The following is a 12,815-nucleotide window of genomic DNA, read 5'->3' on the forward strand; positions in this document are numbered from 1 at the left end:
TAGCCTGAATTTATGTGAAGCTGCATAGGTACCTGCGCATGTACCTAAATGTTTGATGATGACAAAGTGTTAGAAATTTTTAAAGGCAGAACTTTGTCGGCATAGGAAGAGAGAAAGCTGTGAGTATAGATGGAGTACGCGTTCCTTAGAAGTGAAAATCTCCTCCAACTTGTAATGGTATATCTTCAAAGTAGATTCTGGCTTTTGCAAGATCTTTTCTTGTGATGAAAGCATGCACCTTAGAATACGGAAGTAGCAACTGGGATATGCAAGGGATTTGCAACCAATTCCCATACCAAGGAGAGATCACTCTGCACAAGTGCCACCTAGGTGGGCAGATAACTTCTACCTTCTTTGAGCTATCTGGGTGGGCTGAATTTGCAAGGTAGTAGTAGTTCTCCTAAGGTATAATAACTGGCTTACATATTTAATGACAATACTAATTTTTGTTTACATATGGGAAGAGTGTCTCAGTTGTGAAGGACATTATAATGATGACAGTGTTTCGCTTCTGCTGGTAAGATATAAGACCTAGCATATCTGGCTACAAATATTACACATAGTTTCAGCTGAATGGTGTCACTTATATAATTGTTACATGCAACATTCAAACAATTTATTAGAGATCTTAACATGGTCATGACTGCTACAAGTATAAAAGTGCTACCCATGTCAAATTTTTTACAAGCAGGGCAAAAATAATAATTCTAAGCATTCTAATGAACATTATGCTTATGCCATCATTATTTTATGATATATCTTTACAAGCACAAGACAGTTTGCTAATATAGTGGCAGTGTCCATTTCCAGCTTCTTGCACACAAACACAGGCAGACAAGTATATATCTGATTGGCCTGATTGATCACATGCATAAGCAAGTTTCTAAATTTTCTTTCACACAAACAAATCATAGAGTTGTGTGTGCAGAGGTGATACAGCAGCAAGTTAAAACATATACAATGCTCATTATAGGTGATTTTCTAAATATGAAAGGAAGACTCAAATGTGTTGTCAAAGTAGTGGATAGTTTTGACTATGGGATGTTCCATGAAAACATATATGGGACCCATGGCAGGCACTTTTAATGTGGGGTACTCTCCTATAGATGCAATTTAGAATTTTCTTCTCATTTTAATATAAACTCTGTGAAATCAAAGTACCCGGGAAGCATATATTTTCAAAAAAAATACCTTCCCTGGGTACCATGTATTTTTAAATGGAACAGCCCTACCTTCCCTGGGAACCATGTATTTTTAAATGGAACAGCCCTACCTTCCTTATGTACCATGTACAGTGTGACCCCGCAATAACAAAGTAGTTGGGAGCCATAGAACCTGACCGTGTTATAGACAGAATCGTGTTATAAGCAACCAGATCAGTTAGCTGAAGAAAATGATGCATGTACCCCAACAAATTTGCGGGGGGTGGGTGGTGGGTAATAAATACAGGCGGTAAAATACATGCTTCATTGGCACAGTTACCATCTTAAATCGATGCATATTAAATGGGAAATACACCTGTAGTGAAAACAGATAAGGCATATATACTATTTTATTTTATTTAGAGAACCATGGATTGGTACATATACGTGTATACTGTTTATATATACATGTCTTATGTATAGCATGAATAGAGTATCAACACTGTGTATTCACCCGCGAATTTCATCACATACATTGGATCCACAATACAAGTAATCCCATCGAAAAAATCCACAAGATTTAAAATATTCAATAATTTTGTCACAGGTCATATAGGTCTGAATTCAGTGGATAAACATAGCACATTCACATAGCGAATGATGAAGCACATTTACTTTTCAGTACGTCCCAAGTCGGTAAAAGTAAGTTTGTGCTTTAAGCCGCTGTTGGTAGCATTCGTAAGCACAAACTTTTTCCCTGCAAAAGGAAACTTTCATGGCACAGTAAACGTGTTCCACTCACGCTGAAAATGCAAAAATCCATCAGATTCCACTACTTTATTTAAGTTTGGTACTGACTTCTTTGAAGAAACATTCTTCGTTTTTATTGAGGATTGTAGTCAGCTTTCCTTGATGAAATAACTTGAGCTATTGAAGTCACCGCTAAAGGCCAGCTTTAGAGAACCAAACAAATGCCTGTTTCTTATTGTGGCGGCAACATCAAATAATTGTATGGCATTATTTAGACTGATTTTTTTCCATTTGCTTAGTACGTTTTCATAACAGTCGGTGCTTCAAAGGTAATGTTTTCTTTGAAATTTCAGCAAACTATTTTATCCGGGTACATTTTTGAAAAAAGAATTGGCCATCTTTTGGTTGATCATAGTTACAGTTCCTCCCTGCCTATTGAATAAACCAACAAGTCTTTTTTTTTACATTTGTGGTTGCGGAGTGATGCTGCCTTCCACTCAGTTTAACAAAAGGTCAACGGATGATAGAAATGCAGGTGTTCTGGTCTGATGACAAGGATTAGTACAGAACATGTCAACAACAAAAGAAAGCGAATCTCTCACAACATAGAGTACTCAAGCTCGATGTCAACATAAGCGGATTATGATATAACAATGCACTGTTAAGATGGCTTTTCAATATGAACAAAGATATTGTTTATGTAACAACAGATAAATTTCAGTGCATTTTATATCAGGTTTGCAAATTCCTTTCATGGGGCCTCTGAATTTCTCCACTCTAAACCAAAGGCTGTATATACAAGTTTAAACAGCCAACAATAAAAATAAAATCGCCAGATGTTATATTTTGCTGCCAATTAGAAAAATGCAGTTTGCAATACTGGCAAAGCCCTATGTGTTACTAGAATAAACATTTTACACTTTATTTTTCGTACTTTTAAGATTTTTTTTTGTGTACGAGAAAAATACTTATAAAATTCCAGGAGCCACTCCACAATCGTCTTGTATTATTCATGCGCGATCTCTTCCCCAAAATGATAATAAACGTTTTAGGTTTTTTTTGCGTAGTTTGCAGAAAGATTTTTTTTTGCGCGAGAAAAATGGGTGTATATAAAATTTCAGGAGCCACGTCACAACCGTGTTATATCCGAATTTGCATTATAACAGTGGGCGCTATAGCAGGGTCGCACTGTATTTGTAAATGAAACAGCCCTACCTTCAATGGGTACCATGTATTTTAAATGGAACAGCCCTACCTTCCCTGGGTACCATGTATTTTTAAATGGAACTACCCTAAGTATTTTGAAAACTTCATAATATTCTTTCTATTCAATTTGTTTTTTAGGGCATACACTTACTTTCAATTCATAATTAATATTCATGATGCATGTGTAGTGTTGCTGCACTCACTATTACATAATTCTTAAGTATCAGTTGAGGAATGAATGAAATATAATCACAAGGTTAGACACACATTAATCAAAGCATTATGATACGCAGTGCTTCAACCTGCTATGCCATATTCAATAAATTTTTTATACCACTGAATATCACAAAGGAGACCTGATCTTTCTGCTCACAAAATAAAGAGAATTCTGAACTCTGAAACTCACATATATAGTGGGATGAGCTGTAGACCATAATTAAGGGCCTGTTCCCACAGTCCCAAATCTATGGCCACGTCCAAGCCTCTGTCCAGAGCCTGGACGTGAAGTAGGTTGTTTGAGTGTAGCACTGAGACCGTGTCTGGATTTAAGCACTTCTGGCACAGAGACAGCACTTTGTCTAGATCTGGAATGCAAGTTAAATATGGTGAAGGTTACAGGTTATGATACTAGATGGAATGCAAGTTACACATGGTGAAGGTCACTGGTTATGATACTAGATGGAATGCAAGTTACATATGGTGAAGGTCACTGGTTATGACACTAGATGGAATGCAAGTTACATATGGTGAAGGTCACTGGTTATGATACTAGATGGTTCTGGAGGTTTAATTTTTATTTGAACATGTCCATGCACAAAGCTAGTTAGTAGAGCATAAGACATTATTCAAGGGATGCAGGTTCAATACCTGCATAGACCAGCCCAGGACATCTACCTGGGTGTGTCCTTTGGACAAGCAATTGGTTCTCATTTCTTCAGCATCATGCAGACAATAAGGTGTTGAAAGTGCTGCTAAAAACCAAACAACCAGCATGTACACAGTAGTAGTAGTTTATAATTGTTATTCCAGACATTTTTTCCTTTATCAAACCTGATAATCAAATGAAGACCTTTCTACTCAAACATCATTAATTACTACAAATGTTTAACATATACAACCTTTTCCAATCCACAATGGATGCACAAATGAATGTACAAATATTGAAGAAGGCTCCATAATTCATTTCATTATATATAATAAAAATGGCTTCAAACATATCTATCTGGAATAATTCTTGGTCTTTTTTTTTTTTTAAATAGGACCACTTTCATAAGCGGTCTACATAATTGCCTACAAATCTGGTCAAACCTGTCCACTGAGGAAACTTATTAAGATATATGTTCAAATACAATTACTAACACACAGGGTATCAAAATAATAAATACTCTTCATATACAGTGAGAAATGACAACAATAAGATAAAACCTGCAAGAGAAATTTCAGTTTCGCAAACTTTATATATATATAGTAATGAGAGCCAAATAACTTGTTACCTAGAATTTGTTATGTTTTAAGTTTTCTATAATCTGAAATCACTATCGAAAGATGCAGGCTTGAAACTTTTCAAACACAATGTAGATTTTGTCTAAAGTAACTGTGAAAAATGTTGAGACCAATTTCTGAAGAAAAATATTTATCTTCAAAAATACTTACCTAATCATAATACATTTAGGAATCTGCCAACAACCTCACAAATCCAGCCATCCCAAACTGTAAAAAGATACCAACACCATCTTCCAACTTGTTTTCAGATTAAACACTGTCTGCTTTTTTCCCTTACTACTGGAGAAAAAGTGCATTGTCTTCCAGGATGTAATTTCTAGGTAGGATTGGGAGGGAGTGCCCATGTTACGACTGCATAACTATTATCAAATAAATATATGTTACTTCCAAAACTGGTTTCATCTTCAAATATACTACCTAATCTGAATACATTAGAAGAACAGGTAAGACGTGAAAGGAGTTAAATCCCTATAACCCTGGGAACTGGCCCTGGTTTTTATTTGGTTTGGTTCCTTACAGAACAGCAACACAAGTAGGTTGTTTAGTGTCAAGGCAATTGGAGTAAAGTATACTGCCCATGGACACACCCCATTGGTAACCAACCCAAGCTCATCCAACTGTAGAATTTGAACCCACATCCCTTTGGTCACAAGTCCAGTACAATTAACCATGGCTCCAAAGAATTGGCCCTACATGCAGTCTCCTAACAAATTAGCAAAACTTCAGGTCTCACACCTGAAATGTGGACAAGGGATAGCACACACTGATGAAAAGTCACTGTCTTAAGAAGAAATATTTTTTGCTCCCAAATATCCAATGGAAGTATCTTTTCCTACCAATATCCAATGGAAATATCTTTTGCTCCCAAATATCCAATGGAAGTAGAATAATCCAAATTGTGATGATGCTGCTGATGGATCTGAGAAGGTAGTCTATTGAGCTGCTGTTATAAACCCTAAACGGTCAAACTGATACAGAATTTGGGGAATGACATAATCAATCCCCAGCCCAGAGCTTGCATAATGTCAGGCTGGTAGCAACTGTCCTGACCTAATAAGCTGAGTATGCATTATAAATTCATATGATCCTGGGTTCATTCATTATTGCCTGTCTGTATAATCCATGAATGAAAAAGCCTTAGTGAAAATACAGGAAGTCATTAAGCAAAGAAATAGTTTGAAAAGAGAAAGGTTGGAACCTGGTGTTCCATCTTGTCACAAAGAGATCCACTACAGTTTAACCACATAGGTGCAACATTCAACTGCGGCCTGAAGAATGAATTGGTTGATTCATCTGGAAAGTGAGTCCATCAGACCTTGTCTAGGATATGGCAGACTTGAATGAAGAGTTGTTATGACATTTTGAGAAAATTCCAAACAAGAAAGCAGAGATTTTAAAATCTGGTTTTTCTTTGCACTCAGAAATAATTGACAACAGCAGAGCATTCAGAAAGAATTAGAGCAACCTTTACAGTCTCCTGCCACATTCAAAAGGCATTTACTAGAGCTTTCATTTTCAGAGGGATAACGTACATAGATTGCACTTAAATAGGCAAAGCTCCAACAATGATTCAAAAGAAGGCAAGAGAATGACACCACAGCCAGTCATACAGGCATCCCTACAAATCATAATTTCCAGTAGCTGATCCTGAAGCAGAATGCCTGCTGTAAGAAATGTGAGGTTCATCAGTTGCTAAAAAGGAGCCTATGCATATTCTGAAACTCTGATCCACCTGGAAAACTTTCAACAACCACTGAAATATAAAAATCATCTGCAGGGATCTAATAAACAAGCAGTCACCCAAGAAAGATATCTGCAGTTACATTGAGAAACTCAAGAGACGAAAAAAAAATCTCAAGCTGAAACTTAACAATCTGAATAGAATGAAGACTTCACAAAGATGATCTTCAAGTAATTTCCTGATGGAGGCAAACTTAAATTTTGAACTTTGCCCTTATGAATATAGATTTTATTTGTTCTATCTAATATGAAAGGAAATTTTACACAAAGCAAGACAGAAAGAAGGAATTTCATTTCTTTGCACAAAGGTTTCTCACCTTGTGGACATGACCTGGTCCGTGACTTTGAACAACACCCATGGACTGAGATTCAGACTAAAAGAGAGAGCCGTGAACTGGTGTCCTTGAAAACAAACCACAATAATTTTCCAGGAAGACCTGTGAAAGGGAACATGGCAGTCTAGGCTGACAGCGAAGACTCCCACTTGAATAATGCCAAGGATCAACCTCAGGATTCAATCATGAACTTTGATAACCATATGTGTTGATCACAAAACTGAAGCTGGTTACCAGTTGGAACTATCCACTGATCTTGATGACTTAGAAGAGTCTGAAATAAAATCCTGGCAAGTGATTTCTGCTCACTTTTCCTACTGCTTTCATGTCTATGGTAACTGACAAACATGATCATGGAGCAGGGTCAAAGAACAAAATCTGAAGGCCCCTTGAGGTGACTTGTAAGACTCATTTGTCCTCAGAGCAGAGCTGTGAAATGTTGAAGTGTTCTATCAACCTTGTGAAATGCTGAAGTGTTCCATCAACCATGATACCAAGATACTGAAAAAGGAAGAATCATGACTTCATTTTGTTGAATGATTGCCATGGAGACCAGATCAGGCATGGAACCAAAAGCTATGACCTTGCAAACTAGTTGTTATGTATTTGTAAAAGTTTCTGGTGTATGTGCTTGAAAGATGTTTTCAATGTGCCCAGCCCTACAGTGTCTCTATTAACAGTTGAAGCCAAGAAATGGAAGTCTGTTAAGTTTTGTAAAAGACCAGGGTGAAGTTGGCCAGGAGATGTCAACAAGAGAAAAAAGACCTGTTGATATTTGGGTTTCATAGCGGTCTCATAATGATGTATGTGTCAGAGACATGACCAGACTGGCAATAGTTTGAACTAAGGCTGTTGTTTTTGGTAAAAAAATATCAACAAGTGCAGGATTGATAAAGGAGGACATCAATACAAATGTAAGAGGAAGAGAGAACTCTGCAGGCAGTAGCCAGAAGAACTCTGCAGGCAGTAGCCACAAGGCTACTTCTGTGGAGGCATGGAATGTTGTGTCTTCCTTGGACATCCTCAGATTGAGTAGAGAAGAAGCTTGCAATCATCTGTCTTCAATGTCAATAAGTGTGACAAAAGAGAAGTCTGTTATGATGGTACCAAGAAATGAATGGGGAAAGCAGGTTTTGGATAATGATAAACTAGGCAGAGAGCTGACCTGTTGTTCTGAGTATTGTTGATAGTTCAAAACAGGTACCATGTGTCTGGAAATGAGAAATTGCTATAACACAGTCTGTGCATGAGCCATGGTGTCAACTGAGCCAGGATCAGAGGAATGGCTACTCCATATGGACTTTATTGATCTACTACTGGCTAACATGGCAAGGTTTATCACCAAATCTAGTGCCAGTTGTGATGTATGTCCATGGCAAAGCTAGAGCTGGAATCAAAGTGGCCAGGTTCATGGGTTTTGGACTGGCTATGCTGGGAAGGTGAACAACCATACCCTGTGACAGATATGCTGGGCGTAAGTCATGATTATACCACAAATGGAGAGGATGAGGTACAGGGCTGTCTCAAAGTCTTGTACTAGTAATCTAGGAATAGTTCAGGATAATGAGTATTGAGTGTCCATGCAGTATGGAATTCTCCAGAGCTGGTCAACATGATATGTGTTAATGGTACAGGAATCTGTCTAGGGTTGGTATGATGGGAAGAGAGTACTGGAAATGTGGGCAAACAGGAGAGTAGAATTGTGTGGAGAGACCAAGGGGAAAGATTTATGGGCCTTCATCTTCATCAACAACTTCTCATCCTTGAGTGACTGTGAAATCAGAAAGTTTGCAACCAAGATGGCTTCAGCATCAGTATCTATGCCAGACTGTTTTCAAGCTCTCCCACTGTCTGAGAATAACTGCTTTGCTAAATACATCACACAACTGAACTCTGACCAAATTTCACAAGTATGGTCTGACTTGCACCTCATACAGTTTATGTGGGTGATTATCTACTGACAGATTAAACTTCTTTCAAGTTACACACCAAATCCTGCCCACTGTTACCAATAATTAGAGAAAACAAAACCATGGAAAATATAAACAAATATAAGCAAAATTAGTCAAGTGTTCCTTAGGGTCACAGTGAAATGGATGCTAAGAAATGGTATAAAATTTAAAGAAAATTAAAGAAAATTACCTCAATTCTAAAAATAAATGATCAGTTTGTGTTTTTGGAATTTTATTGTAGTTGTATCAATTTGAGTTACATCACTACAATGTCTGCAGTGTACAATTTGATAGTGATGTCTAGCATTGGGGCGTCATGCTGCAGACATGTAGCATCAAGTCCCACCCAGTCCTAATACTAACCTCTTAATGCTGATCACCAAGCTAGGCAGCGGCTAGTACTAGGCCAGGGTTTGAACCCACAAACTCCTACATCTAAGGCAGACACTATAACCACTTATGCCACTGGCACAGTCTAATAAATGATCATCTACTTTAAAGATACAACAGGTCATTGACTGAAATAGAACAAGCACAACTGACAGTTTGAAAAAGAAATTATGTTGCTATATAGTTCATAATAAAACGAAATGGTCAAATGAAAGGCACAGTAGTGCTGAGATGGAGTGTAAGTACTATTGCTCATTAGGATAGAGAATCAAGATGGTTCCATACGTGTGCAAAATGTATTCATTGAGACAATAGATGGAGTATACTTCAGACTTGAGAAACAGCATAAAACAGACATTAATTTGCATGGCCTCTGAATGAGCATACAACAAAGTAAACAGACACTGTTAAATGACAGACTTGGTGTCAATCCCTCTATTCAAGTGGAGACACTGTCATCTGACATCTGCCTTGGCGAGAAAACAATATTTTAGCAGTTTTATGCTATAATAAGTCACAAGATGTTGTTAACATATTTACTCACTTCAGAGGGCTAGATTTGCAAGTAAATGGAAAGACTCCTACTATTCATCATGCTGAAATCCATCTTAAGAAGAAACAAGGCAATGTTAAAAATATAGCAAATTAAATCTCCATCATAATTTAAGTGATACCTTTCAATCACAGATTTCTGAGAGATAACTGTCATATCTCCACAAGCCTTTTCAGTTAAGAGGAAATTTCTACAAATTTTGTCTGAGTTTCTCAGGCTTACAAGAAAATACACAGATATAATGACAATAGAACATGTAACACTGACAGTATTAAGGACAAAGAAAAGGAGATGATAATTAAATGTTGCCTGTAGTATCTACAAATAGTTAAACCTTTTGCTTTCTTAGCCTGTTCAATCTGTTGGAGATCCTGAGTCAGGTGACGAAATGTATCTTCCACTTTTCTCCTGTAGGATTCCTCATAGCTATTCATTCCACAAGACCCACAGGGCAGTAACTCTCCCACTGAATAAAAGTAAATTAAAATTATGTGAAGATATATATACTTCACTCATATAAATAATACAGGTGTTTATGTGGAGACCAAACTTGGGTTCTTTAAGTTATATGTTGATTGTTCTGTAAAATCTACTAAAGGCTGCAACTGAACACGCATCAATTGTACAGCAAGATCACAAGGAATTCAAATAATCACCTTCTGTTACTTGTACTGAGCAAGTATCAAACTCACAGCTTGATCAAAGGGTTGTCATTTAAGAAAATAAATAGGCACTGCCTTTACATGCTAAATGAGATCAAGGTCAAACATTCACTGCAAGATGTAGAACCGTACTTGGCACTTAACAAATACATGTACTATTTTTGTGGATCGATCAAAAGGATTGTCAAAATGAAAATCAGCAAGTGCTGCCTTAATATATCATGGGCTTATCCAGTTATGTGCACTGGCATAAAACTTGAGGAAGTATCAGTTAGGAATTAAAATTCTAACTTATGAAAAAGGAAAATACAAATTAAATCAAAAGTTTAATTACATCAAACACAGTGTTTAAACAGCAATATACAAATATTAATATAAATACAAGTTGTCAGGACTTGCATAAAAATTAAAGAAATAGTACACAACATTGACAGACACTTTCCTTTGCAGTTAGGAGTATTTAATTTACCTGTAATATTTTCAAATGATTAAAATCCAGATAACTGCTGATACAACTATTGTGTAATGAACACATCATCATGAAAAGGGATAAACACATCGCATACCAAATACACATTTCTGAATGGGAACAGTGATATAAAAATGTAAAATTATTTGAACTCACAGTATTTTTGTGTACTGCAAACAGCTAAAGTTTCCAATATTATCAATTTTTTTTAATGTAGTGCTAATAAGAAGACCCCTACTTTGCATGAATCAAATTTTCAGTAAAAAATGGTTGTTGTACATGCGAGTACATCTGGTAATCCAAATGTTTGCAAAGGGAGGCAAATTTGGTACTTTAATATTGACACAAAATTTAATACATAAATATGCTGACCTAACTATAAATCTTGGTTATCATCATGCCACAAGTATTAAATGCATCAAAATGTAATAAAACAGTGAGGCGATGTGTACTGTAATTTGCCCATTATCTTAATAATGGAATTTGTTCAAAATATAATTTACAATGGCTTTCCTTCAATAAATTATACTAGAATATGGTCAAGTTAAATCTGCAAAAGTATTAATAAAACGGTGAGAAAAAAATATTGTTAACTGCTGGAAAATATAATTAAGATGATCGGCACAAAATCTTTTTGTCATGAAGTGACTGATGTAGCACTAATTTTTGAAGATTTGTTTATTTAGAACAAAATGAACACATTTCTAAACTGTGACCGATGAAATACTGCTGGAAAAATTATATACTGAATGGTGGTCTTCTGAAACAACCAGACTAGAAATGAGGTACCTTGTATCCTGCATACTGCTCCAGTGCAAGTGGGCACTGGACACACAAATGACTTCATCAGCCTGTCCTGAAGAGGAAAAAAATTAAAATGAATATCCAAAAATAACTTCAACAGCTCTCCCTGGAACTCACAAATTAAATCCATCTCCCCATGCTCTGAGGACCAAAATGATTCATAATTCCAATCTTCCAATGCATGTTCAATCAGACCATAAAAGTAACTACAATGTCTCTCCCATATTTATCACTCTCATATTAAGTGGTTTTCTCAAAGCAAGTTATTAAGCAGAAGGGGTATCAAGTGGTCATATGGTCTAAAGTGCACACCTGTACCAATCACTGCCATCTAAGCTCTGTTAACACGTGTTAGAGTCTTGGGCTCAGCCAATGTGGGTATGTGAGAAAAACTGCCTGAAGCTCCCCATAGGCTGGCGGTTTATACTGACTATTACTCTGTGTTCTACCTCCACCAGTTTTAATAGCCACCATGTATAGCCTATCTCATGTTGAGAAATGGTGGCAACATTAATCAGAAAAAGTATGCATGGACACTTCATGGTCAACAGCTAGTCAAGTGATATTTTGAAAGAAGAAAAGACAGTTTTACTTTAAAGTTAGTTTGAACAGTATTAAATCCATATACTTGTTCTTAGAACTTTATGATGGTCCTCCATCCTGTATTAATTCCATAGAACTTTATGATGGTCCTCCATCCTGTATTAATTCCATATACTTGTTCTTAGAACTTTATGATGGTCCTCCATCCTGTATTAAATCCATATACTTGTTCTTAGAACTTTATGATGGTCCTCCATCCTGTATTAAATCCATATACTTGTTCTTAGAACTTTATGATGGTCCTCCATCCTGTATTAATTCCATATACTTGTTCTAAGAACTTTATGATGGTCCTCCATCCTGTATTAATTCCATAGAACTTTATGATGGTCCTCCATCCTGTATTAATTCCATATACTTGTTCTTAGAACTTTATGATGGTCCTCCATCCTGTATTAAATCCATATACTTGTTCTTAGAACTTTATGATGGTCCTCCATCCTGTATTAATTCCATAGAACTTTATGATGGTCCTCCATCCTGTATTAATTCCATATACTTGTTCTTAGAACTTTATGATGGTCCTCCATCCTGTATTAAATCCATATACTTGTTCTTAGAACTTTATGATGGTCCTCCATCCTGTATTAATTCCATATACTTGTTCTTAGAACTTTATGATGGTCCTCCATCCTGTATTAAATCCATATACTTGTTCTTAGAACTTTATGATGGTCCTACATCCTGGACCACACTGGTAGTCCAA

General features: G+C 36.4%; 1 protein-coding gene across 3 annotated transcripts in view; it reads right to left on the minus strand.

Moving 5' to 3' along the window:
* LOC149778440 (histone-lysine N-methyltransferase SMYD3-like) overlaps nucleotides 1-12,815 on the minus strand; it is an 84,516-nt gene that overhangs the window by 20,438 nt on the left and 51,263 nt on the right. For all 3 annotated transcript variants that reach the window (XM_089939273.1, XM_089939272.1, XM_089939271.1), the window contains exons 9-11: nucleotides 11,492-11,558; nucleotides 9,906-10,037; nucleotides 3,505-3,682 (exon numbers count right to left, since the gene is read on the minus strand). In XM_089939273.1, coding sequence (XP_089795399.1) covers nucleotides 3,505-3,682; nucleotides 9,906-10,037; nucleotides 11,492-11,558 — 377 coding nt within the window. The remainder of the gene's footprint in view (nucleotides 1-3,504; nucleotides 3,683-9,905; nucleotides 10,038-11,491; nucleotides 11,559-12,815) is intronic.

The sequence above is a fragment of the Sinohyriopsis cumingii genome, chromosome 17 (genome assembly GCF_028554795.1).
Source record: "Sinohyriopsis cumingii isolate HCF-2022 chromosome 17, ASM2855479v2, whole genome shotgun sequence".
In the NCBI taxonomy this organism is placed as follows: domain Eukaryota; kingdom Metazoa; phylum Mollusca; class Bivalvia; order Unionida; family Unionidae; genus Sinohyriopsis; species Sinohyriopsis cumingii.